The sequence below is a fragment of the Varroa destructor genome, unplaced genomic scaffold (genome assembly GCF_002443255.2).
Source record: "Varroa destructor unplaced genomic scaffold, Vdes_3.0 BEIS01000003.1, whole genome shotgun sequence".
Classification (NCBI taxonomy): Eukaryota; Metazoa; Arthropoda; class Arachnida; order Mesostigmata; family Varroidae; genus Varroa; species Varroa destructor.
Window position 1 is genome coordinate 12,213,062 of NW_019211456.1, and position 27,458 is coordinate 12,240,519.

The 27,458-nt window shown below is 38.8% G+C and overlaps 1 protein-coding gene across 20 annotated transcripts in view; it reads left to right on the forward strand.

The window, feature by feature from the left end:
* The first annotated feature begins 1,755 nt into the window (after positions 1 to 1,755).
* Positions 1,756 to 27,458, forward strand: part of LOC147756530 (uncharacterized) — a 30,613-nt gene continuing 4,910 nt past the window's right edge. For 5 of the 20 annotated variants that reach the window (XR_015323740.1, XR_015323744.1, XR_015323743.1 and 2 more), the window contains exon 1: positions 24,490 to 24,613. Coding sequence is in view for 5 of the 20 variants with exons in the window: in XM_086983616.1 (XP_086839742.1) it covers positions 3,504 to 3,621; positions 4,045 to 4,188 (262 nt within the window). In the remaining 15 variants the exon portion in view is untranslated. Of the gene's footprint in view, positions 2,463 to 3,467; positions 4,189 to 5,463; positions 15,973 to 17,820; positions 18,265 to 23,957; positions 24,099 to 24,487; positions 24,614 to 27,458 lie in introns of those variants that run through there. The other 15 variants (XM_086983616.1, XM_086983617.1, XR_015323741.1 and 12 more) reach the window with 12 other exon arrangements.

Here is a 27,458-nt window from a genome sequence, read left to right on the forward strand (position 1 = left end):
TCAAATGAGCTTGCCGCTAACACATAATTAGTAAGAACACGAAGGTCCGATGAAATAAGCCTGAAGAGAGATCAACAATCGTTTCGCTGCGGTTTTACTAAGACCGAACTTCAATCTATCCTACAACATCACCACAGCTATGTTCTTGGAACACTTTTTTAATCGTAATCATTATTCTTAATTAAGCTAACAGAATTTACTCGGACGCAAAAGGTCTCCCCAGTGCAAACTTGCCTTAAGTAGACAGGAACAAATATCTACCTTAAAGATGATCGATTTGTGACATTTGTATTGGGTAAAGAAATGGTTGAATTGTTTGATTACCTAACGCCAACCTTACAATGACATTTAGGCTCTATATTATCAGATGTCCAATGTGACCAGCATATGACTAATTAAGATTGGAGACTCAGCCGTCCGGAGCAGTACTATCATGTTGTTCAAAGTAGAAAATAAGTAAAGCTTTTTTTTTTTTTAAATACATAATAATCATTTTCACAGTTTAACGGATAAAAGATATCGTGTTCGAACTAATTTATCTCGCGTGTATAGCAGCCCTACATAACTGTTTTTTAGTTTTTTTCATAAATATTTTTTTCGTACTCCACAACGAAGAGTTCGACTCTTAACTCAATTTGTGTCACCTCATAACTTGTTCCAAGATATATAAATGAATCAATCATTGAAAAAAAGCCCTGATATAAACATGCCAGAAGGGCAAGAGGAGCAAACTATATTGTAGAGTTGTTGTAGTTCTACTTTTACATCAAATTTATCACTTCGTTTCCTTTGACAAAGTACTAAGCAAGCATTAGCGATGCTATAGGCAATAGCAATCAGCCGTTCGCCGCTGTTGAAAGGGATTATACGACCATGCCTATTATTACCATTAGCAAATATTCAGCAATATCTTAATGCTATGCTATATAGTGCAGCTCGTATATTTTCCCAGTCCTAAATAGTGGCCTCAAAAGCTCCTTTAACGCGATCAGCTAGTATATTCAATTAGTAACAATTCTCTTTTTTCGTACAAACATGTTTATAAAAAAAATGTGCCGAATTTTGAAATCGTACCGTCACGGTAATCCTGAAGCTTTTGTGGCACAATTTCAAATATCCACCGCTTCTTTATATGTCTGCAATATTCCTTCGACTACCCAATGCCACCTGATAATGTCAGTGATACACACAAAGTTCGATCATTCTACCATTGAGGTTTTGATGTTAATGTTAGCGAATTAGACAATTTATGACCATGCTAAGCTATTTCGTGTTTCCCTTGGGAACATCGTTGATGTTCTGCGTTGTCCGCGGAAGCAAGAAAGACGTATGATCGTTTGAATATTTTACCACCATTCCTGACACTCTGGAACGGGAATAGGTTCATGGTTGCTCCAGACAGATGGGTGTTACATTCTACCCAGTATAACATATCTGTAAATATAATTCAGATAATATAATACTTTGAAATGTTTAGCGTTTTGTCTTTCGGACGTGAAGATTTACGTGAGAAAACGATATGGGCGCAATTACTAATCGAAAAACTTTGTACAATATCGCCGGACATGCTGATGACGTAATAAAGCAAACTGTAAATTTCAACTATCAGTAAAATCTAAGAACACCCAATCATATGTATGTCGAAACCATTTCTCTTGCCCTATATCGCTCTCCCGCTTTAACTAGCGGCACTCGTTCCATTAGAAGTATGGATATCTATAATTTAATCTTTATTGTAGCCATCTCCTTCAATGGCCGCGCGAGGGATCATTTTAGTCGCTGCCTTCATATGCACGTAATTCAATTGCTTGGGCAATAACCTGGCTATGATCGAACATTCTTGATCACCAGCAGCCTTGTCTGAGTTTCCTGTCTGACAGATAATGGTGACGATGTCTACTGGTGAACCACATGGATCGCAATAGTTCGTGTGATATTAAGAGCATTGCTTCAGCCCAGCTTTTCAGAATTAATAACAACAATCAAAATATTAGGAGTAAAAAAATTGTTTTCAAATGGCGTGCGAAAGACGAAAGGGTAAACGATTACAGCTCGTCTAGTAAAAAGGCTCAGTAAACGACACGGTTGAATATATAAATGCTACTAAGCGGGATAAAGTCGATAAATCGCTGACTTTAGTGGTTGCTGCCAGCCAAAAGGAGATTGAGTAGACCCAGATGGAAGACGCCCGCCGCGAGCGGAGCGAGTTTTGTAAGGCAAAGAATTATGTCTGTACCCAGTGGTGGCTACTTAGTTTTACTGCTAGTCACAGAAATAGTATTCATTGATGACAAATGCTAACAGGCTTCACGAAACTGATTTATTAAAGGAATACGGTGTGGCTTGGCGAAGTGTAAGTTCTACTATTGATCTGTGAATTTATTGAATATCGCACTCGTTAACCTTTTCCATTTTGCCGTGTGTTTCCAGTGTAAAAGAGACGACAATACGGATGACCAGAGGTAGGTGTCGTGACTATTCGAGGGGACTACTAATTATAAAGCCGTACGTCGTTGGGATTTCTGCGTTTTGTACAAAGTTTATAGGGAAGGAGTTTTAACTCTCACTCCAAACTTCCATGTTCCGCACGAGCAATCAAAGCTCGAGTAGAACAATCTAATAGATCCCGTTCCGCTTATCATGCAACCGCACTGTGATTGTGCTCAGCTTGAACAAACAGCACAATGCTAACTACTTTAGGTCAATGCCTAAAAATAAAAGGAAAACGCTAAAGTAGTGAACGCTGTCTCATGGCGTTCGATTCGGTGAGGGAATTCGTTGGCGCTGATGTCGCTCGCTAGGTGTTATATACTTATTTGCCATCCTATTTTAATACATACATTAGCTGGGTGGGGAATTAATAACTAGTGTGTGACAACGACCAGAAATAATGAAAAAAATAATCAAAGAAAGCAACGCTTCCCGTGGTTCCATACTAAACGGTACGACACCTTTTCATAAGTTTGTTCCTCACGTTGTCAAAGTTAAAAACTAAGCTATAGATGAAGTCTAGACTGACTGTTTGGCGCGCACAGTCCCTGAAGTATTCCTCTTTATTTAAAGAAATTTTAGAAAGTTTAAAAATCCTAACGAACCTTGCTACTGGCAATGGAAGATCATTTTGGTAACAAACTATTAAAAAAGGCTACACTGAAGTCTCTTCATTAAATACACGCTGACAAATAGAATTGTCATGAGCTATATGCAAGTTGAAAAGATAATTTTGGCTGAAAAAAAAAAGTAATCTAATGGTCTCAAAAGCTCAAAGTCGACGATCTGTAGAATGTTTTGTGTTTCTAATCGGATTAAGCAAAAACCTCATTTGACTTAGGTTTTCGACAACAGGAGTTTTTCAGAGTGAAAACATGTAACAGGTTGTTGCCAACGTAAGACATTTTAGAAGTCTCTCCAAATGCGACGCGATTAAGATAATGAACTACTAAAAAAGGTGTTACATCTTCTCTAAGGTTTTCCAGGTTTAATGGAAAAACAGCTTGATCAAAATGATTGTACCACCTAGGGCGGTAGGGAAGTTATCCGCAATTGAAGAATATGGACAGCACTACTATAGAGTTAATATAGAAGTTCCAGGCGTCCCGTGCCGGAAAATTCAACGAAAGAGTAATTACGCCTGTGAAGCCACCCATAACCTTTAAAGCGCTGCTGATTTCTTTTCGTTCGTTGCAGCATATAAATAAGTAGTTGTCTCACTGAAAATATAGCCAGAAACCGACATATGACTTAGCTGGGCCGTGTGTTGCTACGCAATATCATACGATATCGTATTGAAAATATATGGACATCGACCATCCCGCCATTAACATACCGCAATGAGGGGCAGCGCCTAGCCTCATCGCTATCTGTATAGACTAGAGGCAAACATTTCTGGTTCTTTGGATCATAGCTTTACGACTATAACACGTTATAGGTGCAAAATCTTGCTATAGTATTTCTAAGTCGCACGAACTATTGGTATCGCATTTACCTCGTTTGTCTCCTCCTATTATTATCATCATCGTTCTCCCTTAATCCATTTCTTTTCAGCGAATCATCTCACCATCTACGGAGCAGAATTAGGACCTGCTCGCTACGTTTTAGTAAACTGCAGGACCTACAATTATGTACATAATACGTATGGTAACTTCAGAGGATCGTCAGCTCCTAATATAATTGTCGCACTACTAACTAGTAAGTCGCATAGATGGAATACTTAATAATTAAGAGTCTTTTCTCAGACATAATTTAACTATATATCTATCTATCTATCTATATAACAACAGGTTTTCGTACGTATGGGAAATTGAAAAATTATATACATGTGTACGGGCATATATAAATAGAGTTCTATGGGACGTAGCCTTTAAGAACTTGTCGTTCGCTATGTGAGACGGCCCATTAGACATTGATGATGTCTGGACACGAAGAGATAACTAATCATAGGTTCATGGCAATTTCTCTTCTGCATTCTCGCTGGACAACTAAAAACCATGACAGAACAGTCATTGTAATGACAACGATAGTACTTTATTTATTCATATAGGAGTGTAAAAAAATATTGCGGATCAGCCATGCGCGCCAAGCAAAACAGTTTTTGGCTTGTACACGCAGTAGCCTTTGCAGTAGCAACTGCTCCGGGTGTTCGCTTAAATCTTATTAGAGCGTCCGCCCTGTTGCTATGTGACTACAGTTAGCTGAAGAATTTCTGCATAGTTTTGCCCTTCTAATTAATATATGTCGCCGGAAAGCTCATCGTCTTGTACGTCTTTAAGATCACGTCTTATCCATAGCTAAGACCGTGTTGAAGCGTATGTAAAAATTGAAAAAAAAAAATAATAATTTTACACAATTATATGTGCAGTGTGTAATTTTCAAAAAATGGAACGTTCGTCTTATCCAATCGGTTTTTCGTATCGCTGAGACTCCGACTTTAGTTAAATAGGCTCTATATTTTTTGTGGGAGAAGAAGTACATCTAGATTTTTCATGACAGACTTGGCTCGGAGAGCAGCTTTCCCAAGGTAAGCAGAGAAATTCTGGTTCTGAAATGCAGCACGCCACGTAACTGTACGAGAGGCTTGAAATCAAGGTTATTTCCAGCCATGTTCTAACGGTTCTGAAAAGAAGCCATTTCTACTTAGTGTTGCCTATTGTGCATGGTAAGTTGTGTATCTACTAAACTTGCAAACGCGTGGATTTGTCTGGGTTCAAAACTGGGCCTAATCACTCGTTGTTTCATCCTGAAAGCATTTACACGCTGGGCATAACATGTTTCTGAGGGTCGAAACTTCTCGTTTGTCGACAGACAATATGATGCGAATTCGGAATGAGAGGAAAGGGATGTCTCTATCGTTTAAAAGCGATGTATGGATCGATGACATAGGTTAGAAGGTAACTGTATCGGTGAACCATATATTTGATCAGCTAACGAAGAATAATGACGTTAGTATCTATTGCCTCGTTTCAGATAGGCTGCAACAGGAATAAAATACGTCCACTTTCCAGCGAATGTATTTCAAAGAATCATATAAATGTACCATTACCTTGTACGTGACCTAACCTAATAATATCTGTAGCTCTCACGTAGAAATCAAGGTCTATAACATACTTTAAATATGGTTGCTTCGTTTTTCCGTAATTTTATTTAATTTGCTTTCGGTTCATTTTTGTTCGGCAAAATTGTTACTGGGTAAAACCACGATATAACATTTTCAAGCCCCCGTAAAAAAACTAGCTGAAGTTCACAGCAAAAAACGAGTTATAGCGATACAAATACATCAAGCATGATAGACTATACATACATATATAACACTGACCAAGAGCATCGAAATTTCGTCCAATGCTGCCTAAACTGTGAGGGGCTCCTACTCACGCTGAGCTTCTCTATTTTGTCAGCGAACATCTGGTACAGTTAACGTGTGGTCAAAGGCAAACGGAACTTCCTCTACGATTTTCTCATAAGTACTCGTATAATTCACAACGCATTATCTACTTCGGCTGGCTTATCGCTGGCTATTGGTTTGATTCCGCAAAGGCAAACATGTGTTCTATACTTCGATACTATTTTTACAATTTATACTAAAACGTCCAAATTATTATAGGCCTTCTTTCTGCTTTTACGGAAACTCGCATTTGCATACTTTTCTTTTGGCGAAATAATATACCTATGAAAAGTATGGTAAGTGGAACCCAGGACATATCAGAAGTTAAGCGCCCAACACAGCGAACGATCTCCCGAGACTTTTTTTTTCGAGAGTTATTTCTGATTGAGATACTTATTGAATTATTCCTGAACATATCCCTGCGCTCCCGTGTCAACTCTGTATAATCCGGCCAACCTAATGAACGCATCTATGATCATCTGATTTAGGGAAAGCGAAGAATCAAGCTGGCCTTTCTGTTTCCAGATCTACTGTATCTAGCTCTGAAGAAATGTTGCAACTAAGACGAACGGAGGCACTATATTTGAGAATTGCGCATAATTTCAAAAGAACATCAACAATGACGCCTCGTAGACTCAAGAAATTCAATTGACACACAACGTCCAAGATACGTTTTAACATCTGCATAGGAACGTCTATTGCACGAGATCGTGCAGCTAAACGTAATTTGTATTTCATTGCGCTCAAATCGTTTTCGCAGCAACGTTCAGTGAACGCTCTTAGTTTCAAGTCAGTTTCGTGATTGAACTTGGTTGTTTGAGTAAACTAACTGAGTTTTCAAGTGGCTATTTCGTTAATGGCTGCTCATGAATGTGCGCATGAAGGCGCGTAATTTGTGTACGTTTGTCGGCTATCACATTGGCGTTACGATGTAAAGTCTTAAAATGATACATGTGTGTCAGTTTGTAACGAATTACAATCCGTGAAAGATACTGTACGCTTTGTCAGACTTGAACCTGCTTGACTTGAACCCTCTAACTCTAGTTAGAGTAGAGTATTTCTCCCAAAATAACTCAATATCTATTTTTTCACCAACTCGCATTCTACGCATAATTATACCACATAGCGCCAACGTGTATACACAATGTGTCCAAATGCATAATTAGCCATTTTTAGTTTCCACGTACCACTACATGTTTCACTATATACGAGGGAACAGCTAAAAATATTATAACTTTGGTAGTCTGTCTCCACCCGACTCTATCAGCAGCTGGTCTTTCATTGGTCCCTTGACCCCATTTCGAACGGCTCGATTGGGGCCCGTGTTTGTTCGCGACCTCTCTTATACAGACACTCACTCAGAGGCGACGCGCAATGGAGGTCGTTGACATCTGTGACCTAGTTAGGACGGATCTAAGTGCGGCGGCAGCCGGCTTGCAAGGAAGCGCTCAGAGATGAGAGTTTCCTTCTGCAAAAAAACATCTTTCTATTCGTACCCAACGTTGCCGTGTCTCGCCAGATCTCAGGCACTGCGTTCACCGCCCTTTCGCACGGCGGACATGTAGCTTGACGCATGTTCCTCAGGCGGTCGTAGATGAAGCTCAGTGTAGTAGACTCGTCTATAGTATAGGGACGATGGTGGCTGCTATTGCAATGGGAAAAATCCCAGTTTTTTTTTAGTCATGATTCCATCCAAGCTTCTGGACGAGGAACGAATAAGCTAGCGAGCCCCTTGGCTGACTAGCTTTGTTGAAGTTTATTACTGATCTTGGCGTGAAAACAAATCCAATTGTCTGCGTAGTACGACACGGGTGAGCGGCGAGGCGACCTCGTTCAGCGCGCAGCGGCTGCTGAACAGAATTGTATTGAAGACTGAGTATAGGTATATACGAACAGAAATTCAGTTTCTTATATATTATGGTTACTTGGAAAAATTATATTGATATCTAAAACGAACTGGCAGATTATATCTTTTATTCGTTGCTTTTAATTGACTCGTTCGAATCATTTCCGATCTGTTCACTCTAAATAAATTTACCAACAAACGTAAATAAGCAATGTTAATTGTACGGCCTTCCGAACGTGTAGTTTTATAGGCGTTGCAAGGGATTTTGTACGAATAGTTACTATATTTCGTCCTATTTCAACTGCTGCAAGCAAATGTGGTTACCAGCGTCGGCGTTAGAGAAAGCTTCTATACGTTAGGCAACTTTCTAGATAAGTCCGTTCGGAACCTTTTGGTGTATTTTTCTTAATTTGGAATGGTCGGGGGTATTGATCACACGTCACCGATGGGGGGCACGAATCAGCAGTAAATCTGTTGGTAAGCAGATTTGAGTGGCCGAAGCTAGTACAGGCGCTTCGTCGAGCCCACGAACCGAATACTTGTTAGTCTGAATTAAATATGGTGAAACGATGCTGATCGTTAGAGAGCACCAGAATCCTAAGATATCAAAGGACAGAGCAAGAACATTTTGTTAGAAGAAGACTATTCTACACGATCAGTTAATTCGTTATAAAAAAGCTTTATTTCTTTCATTTTCTGCTCGGATATACGTGGAAAAGCAGCAGACGCAACTGGCACTCAACTTCACCTTGGAGAAGGATCTGTGCATGCGATGTTTCAGGCTAAAAATCATTGAGAGTACGTCGTTGGTTAGGTGCAGAAATGCTCGATTCATGCTAGCTGGCCTACACACAAAGAATGAAAAGAAAAAAGCTTGCGCAAGCATCAGCTAATATGAACAGCATGAAGAAGCAACGACAACAACCTAATATTCTATGGAATACGTTTTCATCGAAGACATCCATTTTAGACGACCAGAAAGGCGCTTTTTTCAGGAGTGAAAACGAACCGTACATATTTTAAACGTCATACATCGGAATAGGTTGTTTGAATCGGGTGTTATACGCGAAGAACGGTATCTGAATCTAAACCTATAAAACTTCACAGATGTACATATGACCTATGATCTCATCTGCGTGGCACCTAATATATTTCTTTTCCTCTAAAAAGTATAGCATGACTGTTTGTACAATTACGCTGCGGTTGAAGCTCATACATTCAGTTTACCTCTGTCAGTAACATCGTACATTACCTAGCGTACATATCGATTTACTAGTAAAAAGGGAGGCTCCGTAAAGGTTCCTAGTTAACCTTCGAATCAGAAGGCTGCAGATGCTTAGATGGATCTTCTGCACTCTGCTGCATGTCCAGCTAATTACTTTTATTGAAGCATGAAAAGTAATAGCAATAATAATAAATATTGCAATTATCCCATATAATTCGATCGCGAATTAAAGATTGTTCAGAATGGAAATACTTTAGTCCGTTTGTACAGTATTGCCTTGGATAATGTCTGCGTTTCTCGGCTTTTAATTTCATCACTGTAGGTAAAATCGATTGTGTGCAACATAAAATTTGTTGTTATTCCTAATAATTGAATCTAGTAAACGTTGTCCAACACAGGCACCTCCAAGGTCCTATATCAGAGGTGTTTTGTAGGCTAAAAAAAATCTGATTCTCCAAAAGTTTATGCTCTACATCACAAATGTGGTCGTCTATTATTTAGTGTAGAGGCGTGAAAAGTTAAGGGTAGACATTAGAGAGGAAAGGCGGTGTCGTTGATAAGGTGTTCGATTCAATAAATATCAGTATAGATAGATTAATAGATACGTCCTTACTAGATGGATCTAGGCATTTTCCGAATCGGGAAGTCAGTTTAAGCACTTATCCAAATAGATACTGGTCGCGATGAACAACTGTATAAAGCCCTGCGGAATTGAGTTAGAACTCCATCTAGTCCCCCTTTTCTAAACGACGCAATGGGGGAAAATGCGAAAGAATATGAATGTAGGTACTGTGACGTCATAAAACGCCAATAAAAAGCTAAGAGGACGCTTTGCATAGACAAAGTTGATAAGCATGTGCTGATAACTTGTCTGCCGGTATGTATATATAGAGCAAGGAGTTTTCGTTAGACAACCTCAACTTCGTTCTATAGCAAACGGACCACTGAAACGCGTTAGTAGCTTGTGGTCAAGGGTGGCATCGTGGCAGTTCGATCGGCCCCACTAGAGGATATGACAGTAGTATATTACGCTATAGCCCGTACCTTAGGACATACCATCAACAAGACTTAGCTCATGAATATAATTTCGCTCACTGACTGCGCGAGCGGTTATCGAAATAGATTCAATTTCAAAGTTTATGCATGTACGCACACAAGATAGGGTTGACACAGAAGCCGACCTACGTGTCTCTACCCGTATTTACCATATTCGCCTAAATGGCAGAAGAGCTGCTTGTGGAAGACTTAAGGCATTCGTCCCATATGTAGGATATCAATCGACCTTTTGCTCTAATACGAGCTTTAGACGGTCTTCATTGTAGAAAAAAAATGCGGTAATTAGGATGGGTAAAAAGAGGGAGATAATGAAATGCTTCTTGCTTTATGGTGGCCTTGACGGTTGCCTGAGGCCATGATAATAGTTTACTCGAATAATCGGGCGTTTTAATATATTTGCTTTATTAAAGCGACAGAAAACAATAAAGTTGTATTTCGGTTCTATTTCTTTATTATCTACTATCTACGTCACCACAGCATTATACACGACCATCAATAATAGCAGTATTGTCTATAAGCTTTGATGTATATCTTGAATAGAGTTTTGGAGGTTTGATATGTTGCACAACTTTTCACAAAAAATTCCTAAAAACAGACGTCCAGAATATTGTGTATCTTTACACTTTTGTAACCTTTATTTACTGAAAAGCATGTGTGCCGGAAATCTATAATTTTCCATGTGTTATTATTACAAGACCAATTGGTTCTAGATGTTCACTCACTTATAGTTTAAGCCAGTTAACTCAATTGTTACAGCCATGCCATTTGGGTATAATAGTGAGAATGAAAACAAAAGCTTATATTGTATACAGAAGATATTGCCCCCAGCTAGCAAGCAATGGGCAAACTAGAACTTTCATTTTCGGTTTCCGTTTCACAAGCCGTTCGCAAATAATCCTATTCTTAGGAACGTAAAATTAATGAGGCAGAAACCACACATCCTGCCATAATGATTGTTTTTTCTGTAAGAAAGACCATTACATCCCTTCTTTATGGGCGTCCATGTTTGCTTACCGTGGAGACCTATTTTGATTGCGAAGTGCATGCTTTTTACGCTGATCAAACGTAATGAAGTAGTAAACCTAAATCAAAAACTGACTGATTGATTTCTATTAAAGTCCCACCTATAGAATATCTTATAGTTTGTGTGAATAAAAAAGGTTGAAAAAATTGTAGGAAAAATCATAACTCCTTAGCCTATCTTTTTCGCGTAAAAATAGTCTTCTCGAAATAGCCATTAGAAAAAGAAACTTTCGGTAGTACGCTAAATTGTCTAGTTAGGTGTTTGCATCTATAAAAGAATATCTAACTAACTGTGATAGAGTACATATATATAAAATGTATTAATTTTGGGCATAATTTTGACAACGAATATGGTCAACAAATTTATTTTACAGTGAATCTAGCGAAGTGCTTTTCATAAGGTTCTTTGTCGTTGTGAAATGGCGCCGGGCATATGACAACGAGGGCAACATAAACGCAGTGTAATGGTTGTATACAGCGCAGAGAAAGTGACTTGACAACGCGCCTTTTTAGCTTACTAATGCCGAGGTTAGACTAGTCGATTCCATTTTTGTGTTGATAATGAGATGACAGGAGTTCTCGTTAATGCTCGAAAAGACAAGGCCAAAAGAGTAGACCAGCGAATCCGAATGAAGGAGGATTGGCCGGTTGACCAACACATAGTTAAGGCCCAAAGGTTTCTACAAAGAAGGCATGGTTTGGGACAGGCCGAAAGTGCACGGGACACATTTGTGGAACATCTCAAAATAAAACTATACGAACTTGACCAACCGGAGGAAACAGTCTTAGGACTGTTCCTCAACCACAAGTGCAAGAACCGTGAAACTTCTAAATAGTCCAAGCGCACTAAGCTGGCGCTATCAGAAATTGAAACTACAGCCATCAAATAATACATTTTCAGCTAAATTTTAAATTAAACATCCATATATCAAATTCAATACTAACTTGAATAACATCACAGCACTAAAACATATATATATATATATATATATATATATATATATATCTTAGATTGTTACTACGGAAATTGGAAATGCGGTGATTTTTGAATAATTAGGTTAGAACGATGATTTGATTGCAGATACTTTTGCCTATTTTTTATGCGCTTGTTCCACGCTCTAACAGCTTTTTGAACAGCCAAATGCCATCGCTCGCGTTTCCATATGTAATTTTTCTATCTATAGTTCCTCTATGAAAATCAGTTATTCTTTATAAAGCATGGGAAACACCACGATCTCACGGACTTAAATCGGGAAATTAAATGGATTAGAGTCAACGTTGTGTATTCCTTTGTTTAATTCCGAATGTAATTGAGGAGGGCGATGAGATCTGGCATTGTTATCCAGTAATCTAAGTAACTGTGTGCTTTCGATTACCGTTCCAATTGTCCTTGAGCCCTATTTTCGACAAGTGTTTCACTGTAGTGTAAATGCCCCTCAGGTTTATTGCAATTAGTAATATTCCCTTCCATTCGAAACTACTTGGCACTGTCACCGAATCCGACATCTCTTTAGGGCGACACCATTCTTTCGCTCGGCCTTTCTCCGTCTGGTAGCGGAAATTAAATCATGCCTCGTCGCAGGCAGATTTTTTGTTAATTAAAGTTCCGTAAATTTTATTTAAAGTTACCACACCAACTGGCCTAGAATCAGTTCACAGGTTAATTAATTTTCGTATTTAGGGTTAACTCTGTAACACGTTGCAAGTAAGATGCCCGTTTAGGTCAACATAACCCTTAAACTCTAAGCTCTTCCTCTGTGGAAAACCCTTTTGATTGTGGCAATACGTTTTTCTTTTTTGGGTTCCGATATGTTCTTAGTTTCATCAATTTCCATTTCCTCAAACGTTTGCTTGATTTCCATACTGTATCTTCATTTAAAGCTCTCTGGCCTAATGGCTTTGCCAATCTCCGCGAATTTTGACTGTTGAGCGTTAGTTTTCAAACTAAAAGCGATGTTTTTCCTTTCAAACTTAGTTCTCCTAGAGTAAACTCGTTTTCACTCGGAAGTTTTTAGAAGACTGGCGTATTTAAAATTTGTTCAATTTCAAAGTCCGTATGATTCTCTTATAGCACTTTAATATACTTGTTTTTTTTTACCAGTATTTCATAAACAACTTAAAGGGAAGCATGTTAAACACACTTGTGTCTCTGTTTAATTATTAAAATGATTCGAGTATGTGACTAATCACCAGGAAGTAGTTTCTATTGTTATATTTATACCTAATACAATCTGAGAGAGTAACGTCATTGCCTTTATAGCTGCTGATCACAACAAACAATTACACGCAAGACGAGATCTTACTTGCTCGCCCGGTGTCATGGTTAATAGTCGACCGGCCGGCGAGCTACACAGAAACGCCCTAAGTGTAAAAGTAAATGGCAGAGAACAACGACCCTCCACTGCATACTTATTGAAGATAATATTAGAGGTAACGGACGTAAACGTTGAAACATGGAGGGATGAGATCAGAGGATTTGGATAACTATTAGTTACGTTTTAAGTAAATAAGTTGAACAATGGCCATACGAATAACGAAATCCTTGGTGCGAGAGAAATCCTGGATTCTCTTTGTTACAAAATAATGGGTATCTGGGTGAAGCGGAAAGGCATAAAGCTTTATATACAGGCTGGATAAGCTTAAATTTAATAATGTCACGTGTCAATGACGCGTCGCTTTCGGCCAAGCTCTCTGCCTGTTCCTCAAATGGAAAAGGTCATTTTAAAAATGAAATTTTCCAACCGCTGCAGCCGACAATATTGTAAAGAACCTCAAATCAAATGAAACCTTAATGCATTTTTTTTAATATTAAAGACTGCAGTTGTATAAAAGTTGTAAAATAAAATTGAAAAATATCTGTTAAGTCACCATCGTAGTTAATCATGTTGACCAAAAGAAAAGGTCGAATTATAAAAACCAGACAATTTGGCTTTATGTTCGGCTCGTGTACCAAAAATGCTATGCTAAAGGTCAGAACTTCCTGGTAAAGTATATTCACGGTAGCTATGTCTCTAGAGCTTATATAAGGTAGCTTTTCATAATGGGATCTTCCAGCGTTTGTGCCGAGTAAGTCTAATGTTCTGTAAGCTTAGAGAAACAAGAAACATACGGTCAAATTGAAGCGAAAAAAGCGGTGTCATAAATACTGACTGCGGCGTCCCCGGGAAGCGCTTAGGCACAACGCTTTGAGGTATATGTGCTTCCCGTCAAATGATTCAGTTTGCGGATGACGTTCGTGCTTCTGAAGCGTCGCGTGTGCAATTACTCAAAACCATTTAAAGCTAGGGGGACAAGTAGCTTTTAGATGGAACGCAAAAATGATTAAAATAGACTTCTGCAAAACGCAGAGATGTATTGTGCTTGTCTATGAAATCGCATGTCTGTACCGCTACACCTATGGCACGTAGATCTGATACTAATCTCAAATTGTTCTTAACTTGGTAACTCGCTAGATAATGTTGCATATAGCTTGTCCTGGTATAGAAGTACCTGACAGTTTCGGCTATTCTAGAATAACTTTCCAACAAAACGTAATAATCGAACATCTACAAGGCTATCCGAATACTATTCGCATGAGTTTTCAGATGTACCTATAGTCTTCCTTTCTTTGATCAGGGCTAAAATGTTGAATATTACATAACGAAGTAGTCTACCTCCGACCACATAGCTTGCGTTCTATGATTCTTCGTGACAAAGATGGGTCCTAAATGTGTTTGATAAAGGTAAGACAGAAAGTATCGCAAACCCATAAGATGATAAGAAAATACTAGATTACTATAACATCTTCACATAACGTTTGCCCTTTTGAGCTGAAGTGCAACAATTACTTTAAGCTATACTTAACTAAAACCGGAATATCATGGTCTATGAATAATATATTAAACATTTTTCGCTTTGGTTAAAAATGATTTAAGGTAGCACGTAGTCTAGTTTAAATGTGTAATCAATATATATGCAATTATGGGTTTATTTCCATAGAGACACCCGGCAGTATTGGATTCAATCGGCAACTATTATCGGTCAGCAATTAAATAGATCTGGGGGGCGGTATGGTTTACATAGTTAATGCGCATGTCTAAGTGGGGTGTCATAGCAACTACAAACAAGCAAGGGGCATGCGATGCGTCAGACGTCAGTGTTGGCGAAAGAAAACAACTAGTAGTGGATTATAAACATCAGGAATTGTAAACACCAGAATAATCATACATAGGACTATGTGAAAATTAAAAAAAAATGCTATCTACATGGTTACCATATCGTAGGTCTGTTGAGGAAGCCACAGATAAGCACAACAAGGCAGCAATAATATGCTGCCCGCGCCTATTTTATATATAAATCCATATAGGAATAATCATGTGGATCTTTTTGCGTACCTGCAGTTTACATCTGCCATAATGATTCAATATTTGATTTAACTGTTCTTATCTCCTACGAAGACAGGCACTGGCCTCAAGCTTTTCGATCCCTTAAGGGGTCTTTTTGCTATGTTTCATATTGGTTGAACCAACTGTTGCCCTGTGGCCGGAAAATCCTTTAAAAAATAATCCCACTTTGTTTTTGGTGTAATATTAATAAGGGCGCAATAGGTGCGATATTATGTAACGAGTTTATGTTTACGGATACGACAGGCGTCCCTGTCAACGTAAAGTTTTTCCATCGTTAATACTTATTTAGATATAATATGATGTGTACCCTAATAGCCGTAATATGACGGAGCTGATAAGACCACAACGAATCCTTTGGTGGGTACGTGTTGTTCATATAAAGGAATGCATACATTTACAGCACCCCGCTGTGAAACAGCAACGAAGGTAACACGTTCCAATAACGCAACCTCCGTGCACAAATAATATATGAGGTAATTAGATTAAGTAAAGAGAGAACCCAATGAAAAATTTTCAGTTTAGATAGACAGCTTACGAGTAGTCCTACAGCTGGCCTAGAACGGAAGATCATTATATGTCTGTGCATAACAATACAATGCTCACGTGAAATATCTTGAAAACAAAACTTTGAAGAAAACTACCTCGGAATAATAGTTATTATGTTATATATATATGTATGTATATATATATATATATATATATATATAGAATTGTTTTTATGACCCTGATAATATATACTATTCAAAATAGTTCACTAAGTTCGGAAGTGACTTGTCTATGTAATCATCATCAGAAGATGATGATGATGACGAGTAATATCGGTGTATCATATTCTATATAAATAATAATTAGGCACATCGAAAGTGTTTATAATGGTAACGTGTTTGCTTATTACATTGAGGGACACGTAGTGGTCTGGGTTCGAATCCGGAGGTAGAAATTTCGCTCCGCGCTATGTGTTACCCGTCGTTATGCAATGCTTAATTACTTAAGTACCGGACGTAAAACTCGAAATATATATAGACGTATAATAGGTGGATTAAATTGTCAATTTATCACAGAGAGGATTATTTTGATTCCCTTAACAACCCCAAGTACTACATTCGTAGAGTTTCGGTCCGATTTTTCTTAATAGGTCTCTTTCAGTGGTATTTACTGCATATTACCCCAGTCGATCAGATTCAATGCACGTCGGCAATTTCGGCTTTGCAAACAACCAATGACACCGCATTGATGTGATGAGGTAAGCGTCTGCATGGCATTCATTGTATTAGGGCAGACTATAGCAGAAATGGTGCAATCTAAAAGAACCACGTATCCGCAGAGACTGATTATTGTCGAAGGAACAGAGGTAGCTGGATAGATTGGATTCAGCCTATAACAGAATGCTACATTGGTTTGAAAGAAGGTAGTGTGATGCCTTTCGCAAAAAGTGGATTCATCACTTTGCAATTGAAGCATCCATATTCGAATGGCCCAAACGAACAATGCGACCAAGCTATAATTTACCTGAAAAGCAACTAGACCCGCGTACATAGTAACCATATATGACCTCATCATTGGAATGAACTAGTATCCAAGTTGTATTACCTTGCATACGTTAGTTCAAAAGCGTTTGATTTTCTGCTGCCTTTTAAAAGATACGGATAATTCGAAATATCTTTTATTTAATAGATAAATGGGTGGCAATCTAAAGCATATCGCCTCATGGGGCCAAATGGTAGGTTTCTAAAGAAACTATCTAAAACTTTGCTACTTCAAAGCTATTAGGTTATTCTTCGGCTTTTTTCAGTTGATTTCTTTTATTGTGTAGTTATTCTAATCAATAAACAGCTAGGCAGAATCATGGAGGTGAGGCCATGTTTCTTCCGTTACAAATACTTCCGCTTATCTGTGAAAAAGTAATAGTAATAGTAACATTTAATCGAATGTTGGCCGTAGTTTTGCGGCCATTGTACCTTGCGAACATGACTCACCTTTTAACCTTTAGGCTACAACTGGGTGCGTTATCTTGGGTCATCACTGGTTTCAATTTCAGCGCTAACAAAAGGTTATTATCGTATATAAGTACCAAAGCATTTTACAAATAGGTTGGAGAAACCCCAAATAAGTCGGGCGAAACCAACCTCGATTAAAACTTCCCCTGAAATCATGCTATACGGAAAGGGTAATTTTGAGGTCCTACTCAAAACTTTATCATTTCGAACACGAGACCCTATTGGATCGTTTCCAACGTTGACAGACATGCACATTACGGTAGACTCTTTGCTGCACTGGACTAACCGCGTTGTATAGCTAGAAAAGCTAGATCAGTATTAGCACAGGTGTTAATATATTGCATCCCTAACTTTTCCCATTTTCTCTTCATCCATGCCCTCCTTCGTTTCTTATTTAATCGGTAAAACAGCCGGATCGTTGCGGCCGATGTCCAATCTCAGAGAGAAAACAACGAGTGCGCCGCAGCCAGAAGCCTTTCTAAATGTCCAATTTTCGCTCTTCGATCTTCTAACAAAAGCTGGGGATAATTGATTGCTGTCTGATAAATGGCTTCCCGAAGACTCTTTTAGACCATAGCACAGTGGTGCGTGGATGAAGTGAAGTGATTTGCTGTGAGTATGAAGGCGGTTTTCGAAAGAACAAGGATCGGATGCCTCTGCCTGATGTATGATTATGACGTATCGTCTTTACTTTATTCCGTAGCTGAAAAAGGACACTGCGAGCAAATAGTTGAAATAATAATTGTTATTAAAAAAGGAAAAACGATTATAAACTGATTGCAATGGCGAAAAGGAAGAGAAGTTTTTGTAATATTGTAATGCGTTAAGCTTCATCATGTAGCTTACTTCATAAACAATCAGGAAATTGTGATCATTAGCAGGGATTTTGTACGCTTGTTTTCGGTACATCTTCTGTCTCAGTGATAACCTCTTGTAAGACATATGGCCAGTCTTTCAAGCTTTGTGTCGTGTACCAGGTTGGAGCTCGGGACCCGATCGAATATGATTTAGATAATAAGCCACGATTTTCTGCAGCTTACTACTTTACGCTGAAAGATTTACAATAGTATGGTTCATTACAATCGTCTTCCTAGTTATCGGCATTTACTTAGCCAGTTCAGCTATTTTCTTTGTCTATCCGCAAAGGTTCGGTAAAGTCGATTTCTATGGCGTATGTCCCTTTCTACCAGCACTCTCTCACACTTAGCATTTCCCGTATGCGTTAGCTTATGGGACCCGTGCCTAGATCGCGCAGTACTTTATTAAATGCAGTCGTTCGCTTCTTTTTTTTTACGTCAGTCATCGTCGTCGAGTTTGTATAAACGAAGCCATTCTCCCCTCTTGTTAGGCGCCTCGGTTAGTTTCACTTGGACGAATCCTTCAAACACGTCCAAAAACCAAGCCATGGTCTGCCCACAATAATCTATAAACCTTTTCTTTTTGGAAGCCTTGTTACTAACAAACCTTTGCGCTATAGACGGGAAAGATTCGTTGTTTATGACTGTACTAGTTTACCTCTAATGCGCAGCCTGACAAAAAGAACCGGACTATTCCGTATCGATCTTCCTTCTAGCCCGGAAAGATGTTGTCGTCGCCGGCTGTCGAATCAGGGTTATTTCCACCCTCGAGGCCAAACTTACGTTCTCTGTCGTATTAGGTGCCACAGTTCGTAGATGCCATCACACGCAGCCGGATGGCATCCAACTTGAGAACATATTCGCTGAGCCGAGCGTGTTTCGATGTAGTAAGCAGGCCCTGTAATCACTCCGTCGCAAGCTATTTCGATCACCCCATAGAACACACTGGCGACAAGACCCTATTCCTTTGGGAATATCCAATTGACACCCGTATTTCGCCTCATTGACATGCAACGCGGAAAATGTCAAGGACACAGAATTGGCATTGAAATCAGCATAGCTCCAATTGACAGTTAAGGATACATTGTAGGATAACCACAAATATGGGTTTGCTGATATTACAGCTGCAAATATGGCGATCAGTTAGAAGCGCCACCCCGTTGTTCTCCAGCCTTCTCCGCTCAAAGATTTGTGTTTACCTTTTGAAACTAAGTAGCTAATTCGTCAGCGGACTACGCTAGTAATATCTAAATAACTGAATTGTAGAAATAACACAAAAAGCCAAGTTACACGCACCAATAGTTCGATATAGGTTTGCAACATGCGGCACGAAGAAAATTCAAGTTGGTTTAATATATAACACAATTCGATTCTTCAACACAGGAATATCATGAATAATTTTAAACACAAACGATAGGTTTTTTTCTGAAGAACTTATTGTAGTTATTGCCATACTGCTATTGCAAGTTATGAAATATAGGCAACAATCGTATATTTTAGCGCTAGGGTAATGTCGCAAGTTCTGCAGAGTGTGTCACGCTTCCACGGCAAATCGCCGTAATAGACTCGGACGAGCGGTTTCACTGCCACGGTTAGTTATTGAAATAGTGCGTACTAGGTAACATAATCAGTACTAATAGACTGCTCAGCTCTGAGTGTACTGAGATGTCGTCGGGCTGATAAATTTGCTTAAGTTTTATAATCAACAAAGTTATGCCTATAGAAGCATGATTCCTGTTATCTATTGAATATACCATATTGCTTTTCCATACGTGCTGTAGTATGATAAGATTGCAGGTTAAAAAGCAATAACATACTTGGACAAAGGTTGTATAAGTTAATGTACATCGGTTAGTTCTACACTGGGTGGAACGTCTGCTTCAATGGTGTAATCATCAATTTATGTTTATTAGCGGCAAACTAGTTGACTGTGGGATGTGGGCTATTGGCCCAATAGATTATTCTTTCGATAACATTTCAATATATAGCTCTTCTGCAGTCATTATTAGAGCTGGCTGAGTCACAACTGTCAATACCGTAGTCAGCTGACTTCGCAGAAGGATCTGTCTGGGTCGGAGTTGAACGAATGGCATCTATGAACGAACGTATATGACTTAAACACTCTTATACAGCTGCACCAGTAGAGTGGATTCAATAGATCAAGACCTTGGCTGACCATTCATTGCCGAGCTGCTTAGGTCCTATATGTGAATATATTGTTCTATATGTCTGTAAGAATGAATACAAATTAATGCAAAGTTGCTATTTTTAGATTTACGGCTATATAGAAAGTGAGTATTGAAGAACAATAGCACCAGCAACAATACCCGAAGACACATCGATGTACATAGAGAATTAGCGATAGATCTTTTTGCTTTTACCGTCGCCTTTATTCTTTTGCATCATAAATAACTCGGTGCAAGCGTAATAGGTGTAGCTACAGGCCCGAGTTTTAACAACGCATAGTAGAATATGTGTACAGAATATAGGACCTGTTTTATTTAGGTGGGTTACAATGAAATCGTAAATGTGTCTGCCTATCTAGTAATAAGCTAAGTATAACGCAAGAAGGTGAATTACTTATGTGTTAGATAACGAACTATTATGGGATAAGGATATATATATATTAAACGTTCCAAAATCACTTTAGATGATTTCACCTTCAGTTCTTTCAAATAAAATCAATATTCAATTTAAACAATCTTCCGCCTTCAACAGATGTTCGAAAAAATCAATCCGCTGCCGATAACGGTAGCTATTGATTGACAAAGTTTCGCAAACATTCTGTTTAATATTGTCGCGCGTCCTTTGTCAATCGCGGTTTTTTCCTTCAATATCGTCAATTCGTTGACGTGGACCTCATCGTTGGATCTGCTCTTTAAGTCCATTGGCGTCGAGTGTGAAGAATAGGCTGGGTATTCTATGAGATTTGTCCGACCAGTTAATTTGCTTAGAAAACTCTAATTGAGATGCGCTCTTCTACTCCGGTTATGGTGCGCCGGTGTTCAGTCCTTCGGAACTGTGAAAATTGTACCGGGTACAAAATGAAACATCGTAAAGTAGTGAGCTCAACTACTTTGCTGTGTTTCCCCGTAAAAAAAAATCCCGTTAATCTTTCGCCTGAAATACCTCACCGCATTCTAACTCATGGTATGTTTACACGATGTTTTTACGCAACATACGGACAGTGTGTTCGGACGGAAGTCACAGTTGTTAAATCACGGAGTGAACTTCCGCCCTTTAATTAATCTTACCCGAATGGCTTTAGGTAAGTCTTTTTATCATTCGCAAATTGTTTTCATTCGGCCTGAATCATCTCGATTGATCATATGTTTAATTGTTGGATATTTATTTTCTATTACGAAATTCCAGAATGCACCCTGCTGATTCTGAGCTCACGACTTGATTGTCTTATGGATCTTTGGATTGTTTTGTCACAGCTTTCCTTGGCAGATGACGCTTTCTTATGTTTTTGGTATCAATATTCTATATTTCGTCCGATGAATTAATTATAAGTTGCGCAGAAGGATCCGCTTGAAAATTCTTGCGATATTGTCGTATTTTCACATTTCGATTTGTATCAAGAAGTAAATGTTCATCGTTTCTAATCTTCTCTAATTTATTATTTTCAATTATTTGCATTCTCTTTCATTATTTCAACGAAACAATCTAAAAGTTTTGATCCGTTGAAAGTTTATACAAGTATTTTTGAACTATATATATATATATATATATATATATATATATATATATATATATATATATATATATAGCTCTATGTAATAGAAAATTACCTTTTTAAAACATATTAGTATATCAAAATAATTGTATTTTCTATATTTTCAAAAGTTTTCCCATTGTACAGTATGGTAGTGCAATTCAATCCCTCTGTGCCTCCTTGATATCTCCGATCCAACACCATTAAACCCAACGAGTATGTAGGCGTCATCAACAACCGTGCGCTAAAGCTTTCCTCTAGTAGTTTCGCACGATCCACATTTATTGACCTAGGAAATATCAACTGATATCTCTTGATAATGGGTCGATGACCCAACATGCCATCTGTTCTTCTGTAAAGACGGGTCCCTCTATTACGAGCTATTACATGACGCAGACTAATACCAGAGTACCAGCCCTGTGACTGGAGTGGGTAACGTATTCGGCTGCCAATTTAAAGGTACGTAATGGTATAGGTTCAAATACAGATGACGAGACGCTTCGTTTCATGCAGAAAGTCAGTCAAATTCCAAATGGTGGTGCCTAAATACAAAACGTAAAGTACAAAATGATAGGTTTCCATTTAAAAGAGACAAAGATACAATTAGGCTGGGCGAAGAAGCCGAAATGAACATTTGTTGCTTGTTTTTTGCTGTTCGTTGCTCTAAACCTACGTTCGTGACCTTTTTTTCCTTGTTGAACGAGCATCTGTTCCGTTAGCAAATTTTATAACGATGCACGGGCTCTGCTATTGTAGCATTATCATGCTGTATACAAAAATTCTATAGGCTAACATATACAAAAATGCAAGAAAGCCATTTTAGCCTATCCGTGTCCCTTTTTTGTGCTCTTTACAGCTTTAATATATTTAGATTATTTTCATATCATCTTAAAACGCTCGCGTGTTGCAACTGCTGTTTTCGGCAAACCCTTTTTGCGAGGTCTTCCTGCTTGTGTAGTTCGGTACTGGTCCGTCCCGTATGTGTAAAAGGTGTAAATGTAAGACGTAAGTCCAATCTTAGAAGAGAAAAAACCTTCGAAATAGCATTCAAGGACGCCTTTGCCTAATCGTGAACTAATGTCTTAGCCAATTGTAAGCCTACCTCCTCATCCACCACTCGTATGCGACTGGCTACATAAAACTAGGTTGCACAGGTTTTAATAGATGTTGAGCTTGACGGCTTGCTCACCCCGAGACTAAAAATATATAAATCGTTACTTTGAAGCTCAGCTGAGCAGACGTTTCTAAATCTTAATCTCAGCAGATACGAGATGGCGCAGGTCAAGTTACAGTTTACTATTATGACGGACTCTAACATACCGTCAAAAACAATTTGCGGAAGATTACCTAGGGTCATCTAATTCTCTAATCTAAACAGATAAATACAGCAAATGTCAAGAAATTCTATACCTTTCATGTGCAGTTTATAGAAAATAGCGTACTTCTAACCGGCTTCAGTATAATTCTGCCTTTCACTTTTAAAACTGGCATGTCATCAGTAGTCTGAATTTCGAGGCAGACTGCGTCTTCCTTCGACGAAATCTACTTCAGGCACCCAGCACACGCATCGAAATCGAATTGGTCGTGCGGTGAGCCGACACCAGGGAAGCTTCCATAACGCCCTCGCGAACACCTAATTCTGTGAAACAAGTTTGCTATAAACGTATCGTAAGCGAAAACAAGTGCAAAGGCCTCTTCTCAGGTCCGTGTTTTTTTTCTACCACGTTCAATCTGGTGTACGAAGACAACTCTAGACGTCCTGGGATTTTGCATATCCACCCCAGATGCGGCCTTATATTACTAAGAACTGAAAAGATGGTCTTCACTGTATTTAGAATCAATGTCGAATATATCTGTTAGTCTACGGAGGAGCGACTTTACAAACGAATACTGATTTCCAAGTGACAGACCATCGCTGTGCGCAGCCTGATATCTCGGTTCAATCCGCTGTCCCGGCTCAAGCAGATTTAGGCACAGCTTTTACTGCCATATGACGGTTGACAGGAACGTTACAAACTGTGAAGTATAGGTTTTCACAAGCCTTGTGTATCCAGTTTGCTGAATGTTAGAAACCTTTTTCAGCTTTCGATTCTGCTTAAAATCGAAGATCCGGGTTAGTCAGCAATATATTATGTGGATAATACTGATATTTGCCTGGCCTCTACTTTCGTTGTCAATAAGTGCAGTCACAAAACGGAATATGGTTCTACGCGCTATGATTCTCCTCGGTGCATCACTTCCAGGTGTCGCTCGGCTGAGGGTAGATCTGCTTTACACAAAGATGTGATCGTTATTTAACTGTTGATACAACCGACCTGCTCTTCATCGGAAAGTTCACGATACGACTTGTCCTAGAGAATTTTCACGTGATAGTTTTTTTAAATTTTTATTCAATTTAATGTTAATGGCGCTTTTATTCGTTTATAGAAAACTAAGACGATTCACCTACAGGAATAACATGACACGCTAAATTTTACAATAATCGTCGGCATTGAATCGATCAAAGCTCAAACGTTTTCAATATGTTTCATACAGCTGGCCAATCTCTATTGCTCCAGCGTACTTATTTATTGCCTCCGCTAGTCGGACTGGACGACCGGTTCGAGCTGGGCTGGTCTATCATCTACGGTAAGCTACGATTCCTTTTAACAAGCCTGCATCTGGAAAACTTGTTTTAAATATTTTTGGTTATCTATAAATAATCAGACAGTTTGAAATAGCAAGCGTCTTTTAGAGTAGACGCGCGGCGTTCACTTTAGCCTTGGAACTAAGGACGTGTTAGGATTTCAAAATCAAGATTCCTGACGCACTTTTTATTTGAACCCAGTGGTAAAACTATTTTCAGTATTCCATATATGTAACACAAGGACTGAACAGGATAAACCTTATGTGAAAAATTCCTAGTCGGCCTCTGGCCTGTTATAACGGTCACATCGCCTGGCAGCGAGCTAATGAATTCTGACTAACTCTGTGATCCGCCAGAATATATAGTTATTTAAAAGCCCCATTTTAGTCAGCGGTGTTGGGTTTCGTTCGGTGAACGCGCATGTATAATCAACGAAGTATTGGTTACCGCATGTGATGTAATTAAGCGAGCGAAGTCATCAGCTATTATCCAACTTGCTCGTTTTTGAATCTAATGGTCATATAAAATCAGCTATTTAGTTGTAATAATGATAAGCAGTGGAAAGAGCTCCGATTTACAGACGTGTCTGACTGTACTTTAAAGGATATACTACGAGTCATCGAAAGATAGACAAAACAAAGACAGCAGCCAGTCATGCTGCAGTACTACCGCGTTTTCCTACTGAATTCTACTGGTGGTCTAGGTTCAAAGTGTCGACACACTTTGTTCAGACCTAACGGCCCTAAGCAGTACTTAACGCTAGCACACAACGTACAGTTTCAAACACTTCTTATCGGGATATGAATGACGAAGACAAATGGGTGCGCCTACCAAACCCACAAATTAGTACCGTAATTTTTAAACTCGACAATAATTTTCTATTTAACATGCCCAGTTCGACTACAGGTTTAATGTTGATAAATAAGCAAGGCGGAAACCTCAGTCCGAAGGGGGCTGTGGAAGTGAGCAATAACATAATGAACCAGGGATGTTAGTTCAGCAGAAATGCATTTTGTGTATGCAAATTTCTTTCGGTAAAACTGCTGGACCTTCATATTTTACACTTGGTGTGCCTACGTATATGCAATGGCCAGGCGAATTAAGCATAGAATTATGGAGTATTTTCGTATTCTGTATTACGAGAAATTTGAAAACGGTGGCCTTCCGTGAAGTCTACTTTATTGAATCTGACACTATAGAGCAAAAAAACATATCCCTCAGGTTCTCTCCAACTGCCAGCAGGCCACCAGGAAAGTTCCTACTATGAACAATGCAGGTATAATAAAATAATCAATTCGTAATAGATTGAGTACTATGATGAAGGGCTTGCTCTGACAACAGTTCATCTTCTACCTGATCATCCACACAACCTAGAGCCAGCTTTCCAAAATTCAGATGAGTACTATCACTCAAGATTTATTAATATTTAGGCCAAAGCAAAGATACAACTAGGATTTTTCAGCCTTCGCCCTGCTCTATTTATTTACAATGGCGGTATTGTTATATTTGTTACAACAGACCCTCAACTGAATTTCGTTGCGTTCATACCTTAAAACTGTACACCGTATAGGTCATCTACGTGAGGCACGGGTAAGGGCCATTTATTCCTTCTAGAAATAGATTTGAGCCTGCCTAGAAGACGTTTGGTTAAAGCGGACGGCCACTGAGGCTTACGTTATGAAAATAAGGCAGAAATTCTAATAGCCGATCAAACGTCAGCGTTGAGGTTAGACTGCCTTTAATCCATATAGCAGCAGAATGTTCACAGCCGAGCTGATGCAAGTAGACAGCCGAAACGCCCTTTGCTTTTTTCTCTCCGTATCCATAGATTTGTTTGAGCCTAAGACGGATTTGCTGCAATCATTTTTCGGTAATACAAGAGCTGTAAACTTACTAAATAGAGACTTTAATGTATGAAGCTGAACTTCGGTACCCATTACGTGTGGTGACATTTACCGCAACTTCCTTTAAACGATTGGGCAGAACTAATCCAAACGGGTTCTGTGTAACTGTGATATATATATATATATGTGTGTGTGCATAAGATGACACTTCTGTTTTCTCTATTAGATAATAACCCTCAATTGGGCGGCTCGAGATTTTTATGAACTTGATAGTTCATAAAAATCTCATCATAGTAATGACGTAAACCAGTCAACATATTATTAACGCTAATATCTCACCCATAATGTGTGCCTATCAATTTTCAAAACATATTGAAATCGCACGATTTGTAGTTTTCTATTTAAGCTCAGCCGATGAAACAGATTATGTTTTCGAAGCACAGCACGTTGGTTGGGTATTTCTTTGGCAATTGGTTTTCCAGGTGATATAATCAGGCTCGGGATTCTATTTACCCATTACCTATAGTGTTTCAAGTTTCTTTTTCACTGTACCAATCACTCATAGACGCGCTTCAATCGTATGAACTGCAAAGCCAGAATAGACGGGATGCGTGACCGCACCGTGAAGTGACACCAAGGATTTGTCGGTTTTTTTTGAATGGATTTTCCGGTTCGGTTATTGTACGTAGCTTCATATCATTGTCCTCGATTGCTGTTGCTAGCCGAGACAAAAAAGCGATTGTTTCGTCCTTTTTTTTTGTCTTGTAACGAGAGCTCGCGTATACTGAAAAGATCAAATAAGCGACATTTTAAGAATACGATTCAGACATCGAGTCCAACTGAAAATTGTGGCGTATGCATTGCAGAACATCAGCCTGGAGCACATCGTATTACGTACAGACACCGTACCGTTACGCATTTTCTTTGTGTGTTTTAGCGTCACTTCTATGTCATCTCTATCAGATCCCTGTTCTCGTTATTACGTAATTTCAAATGTGTCATG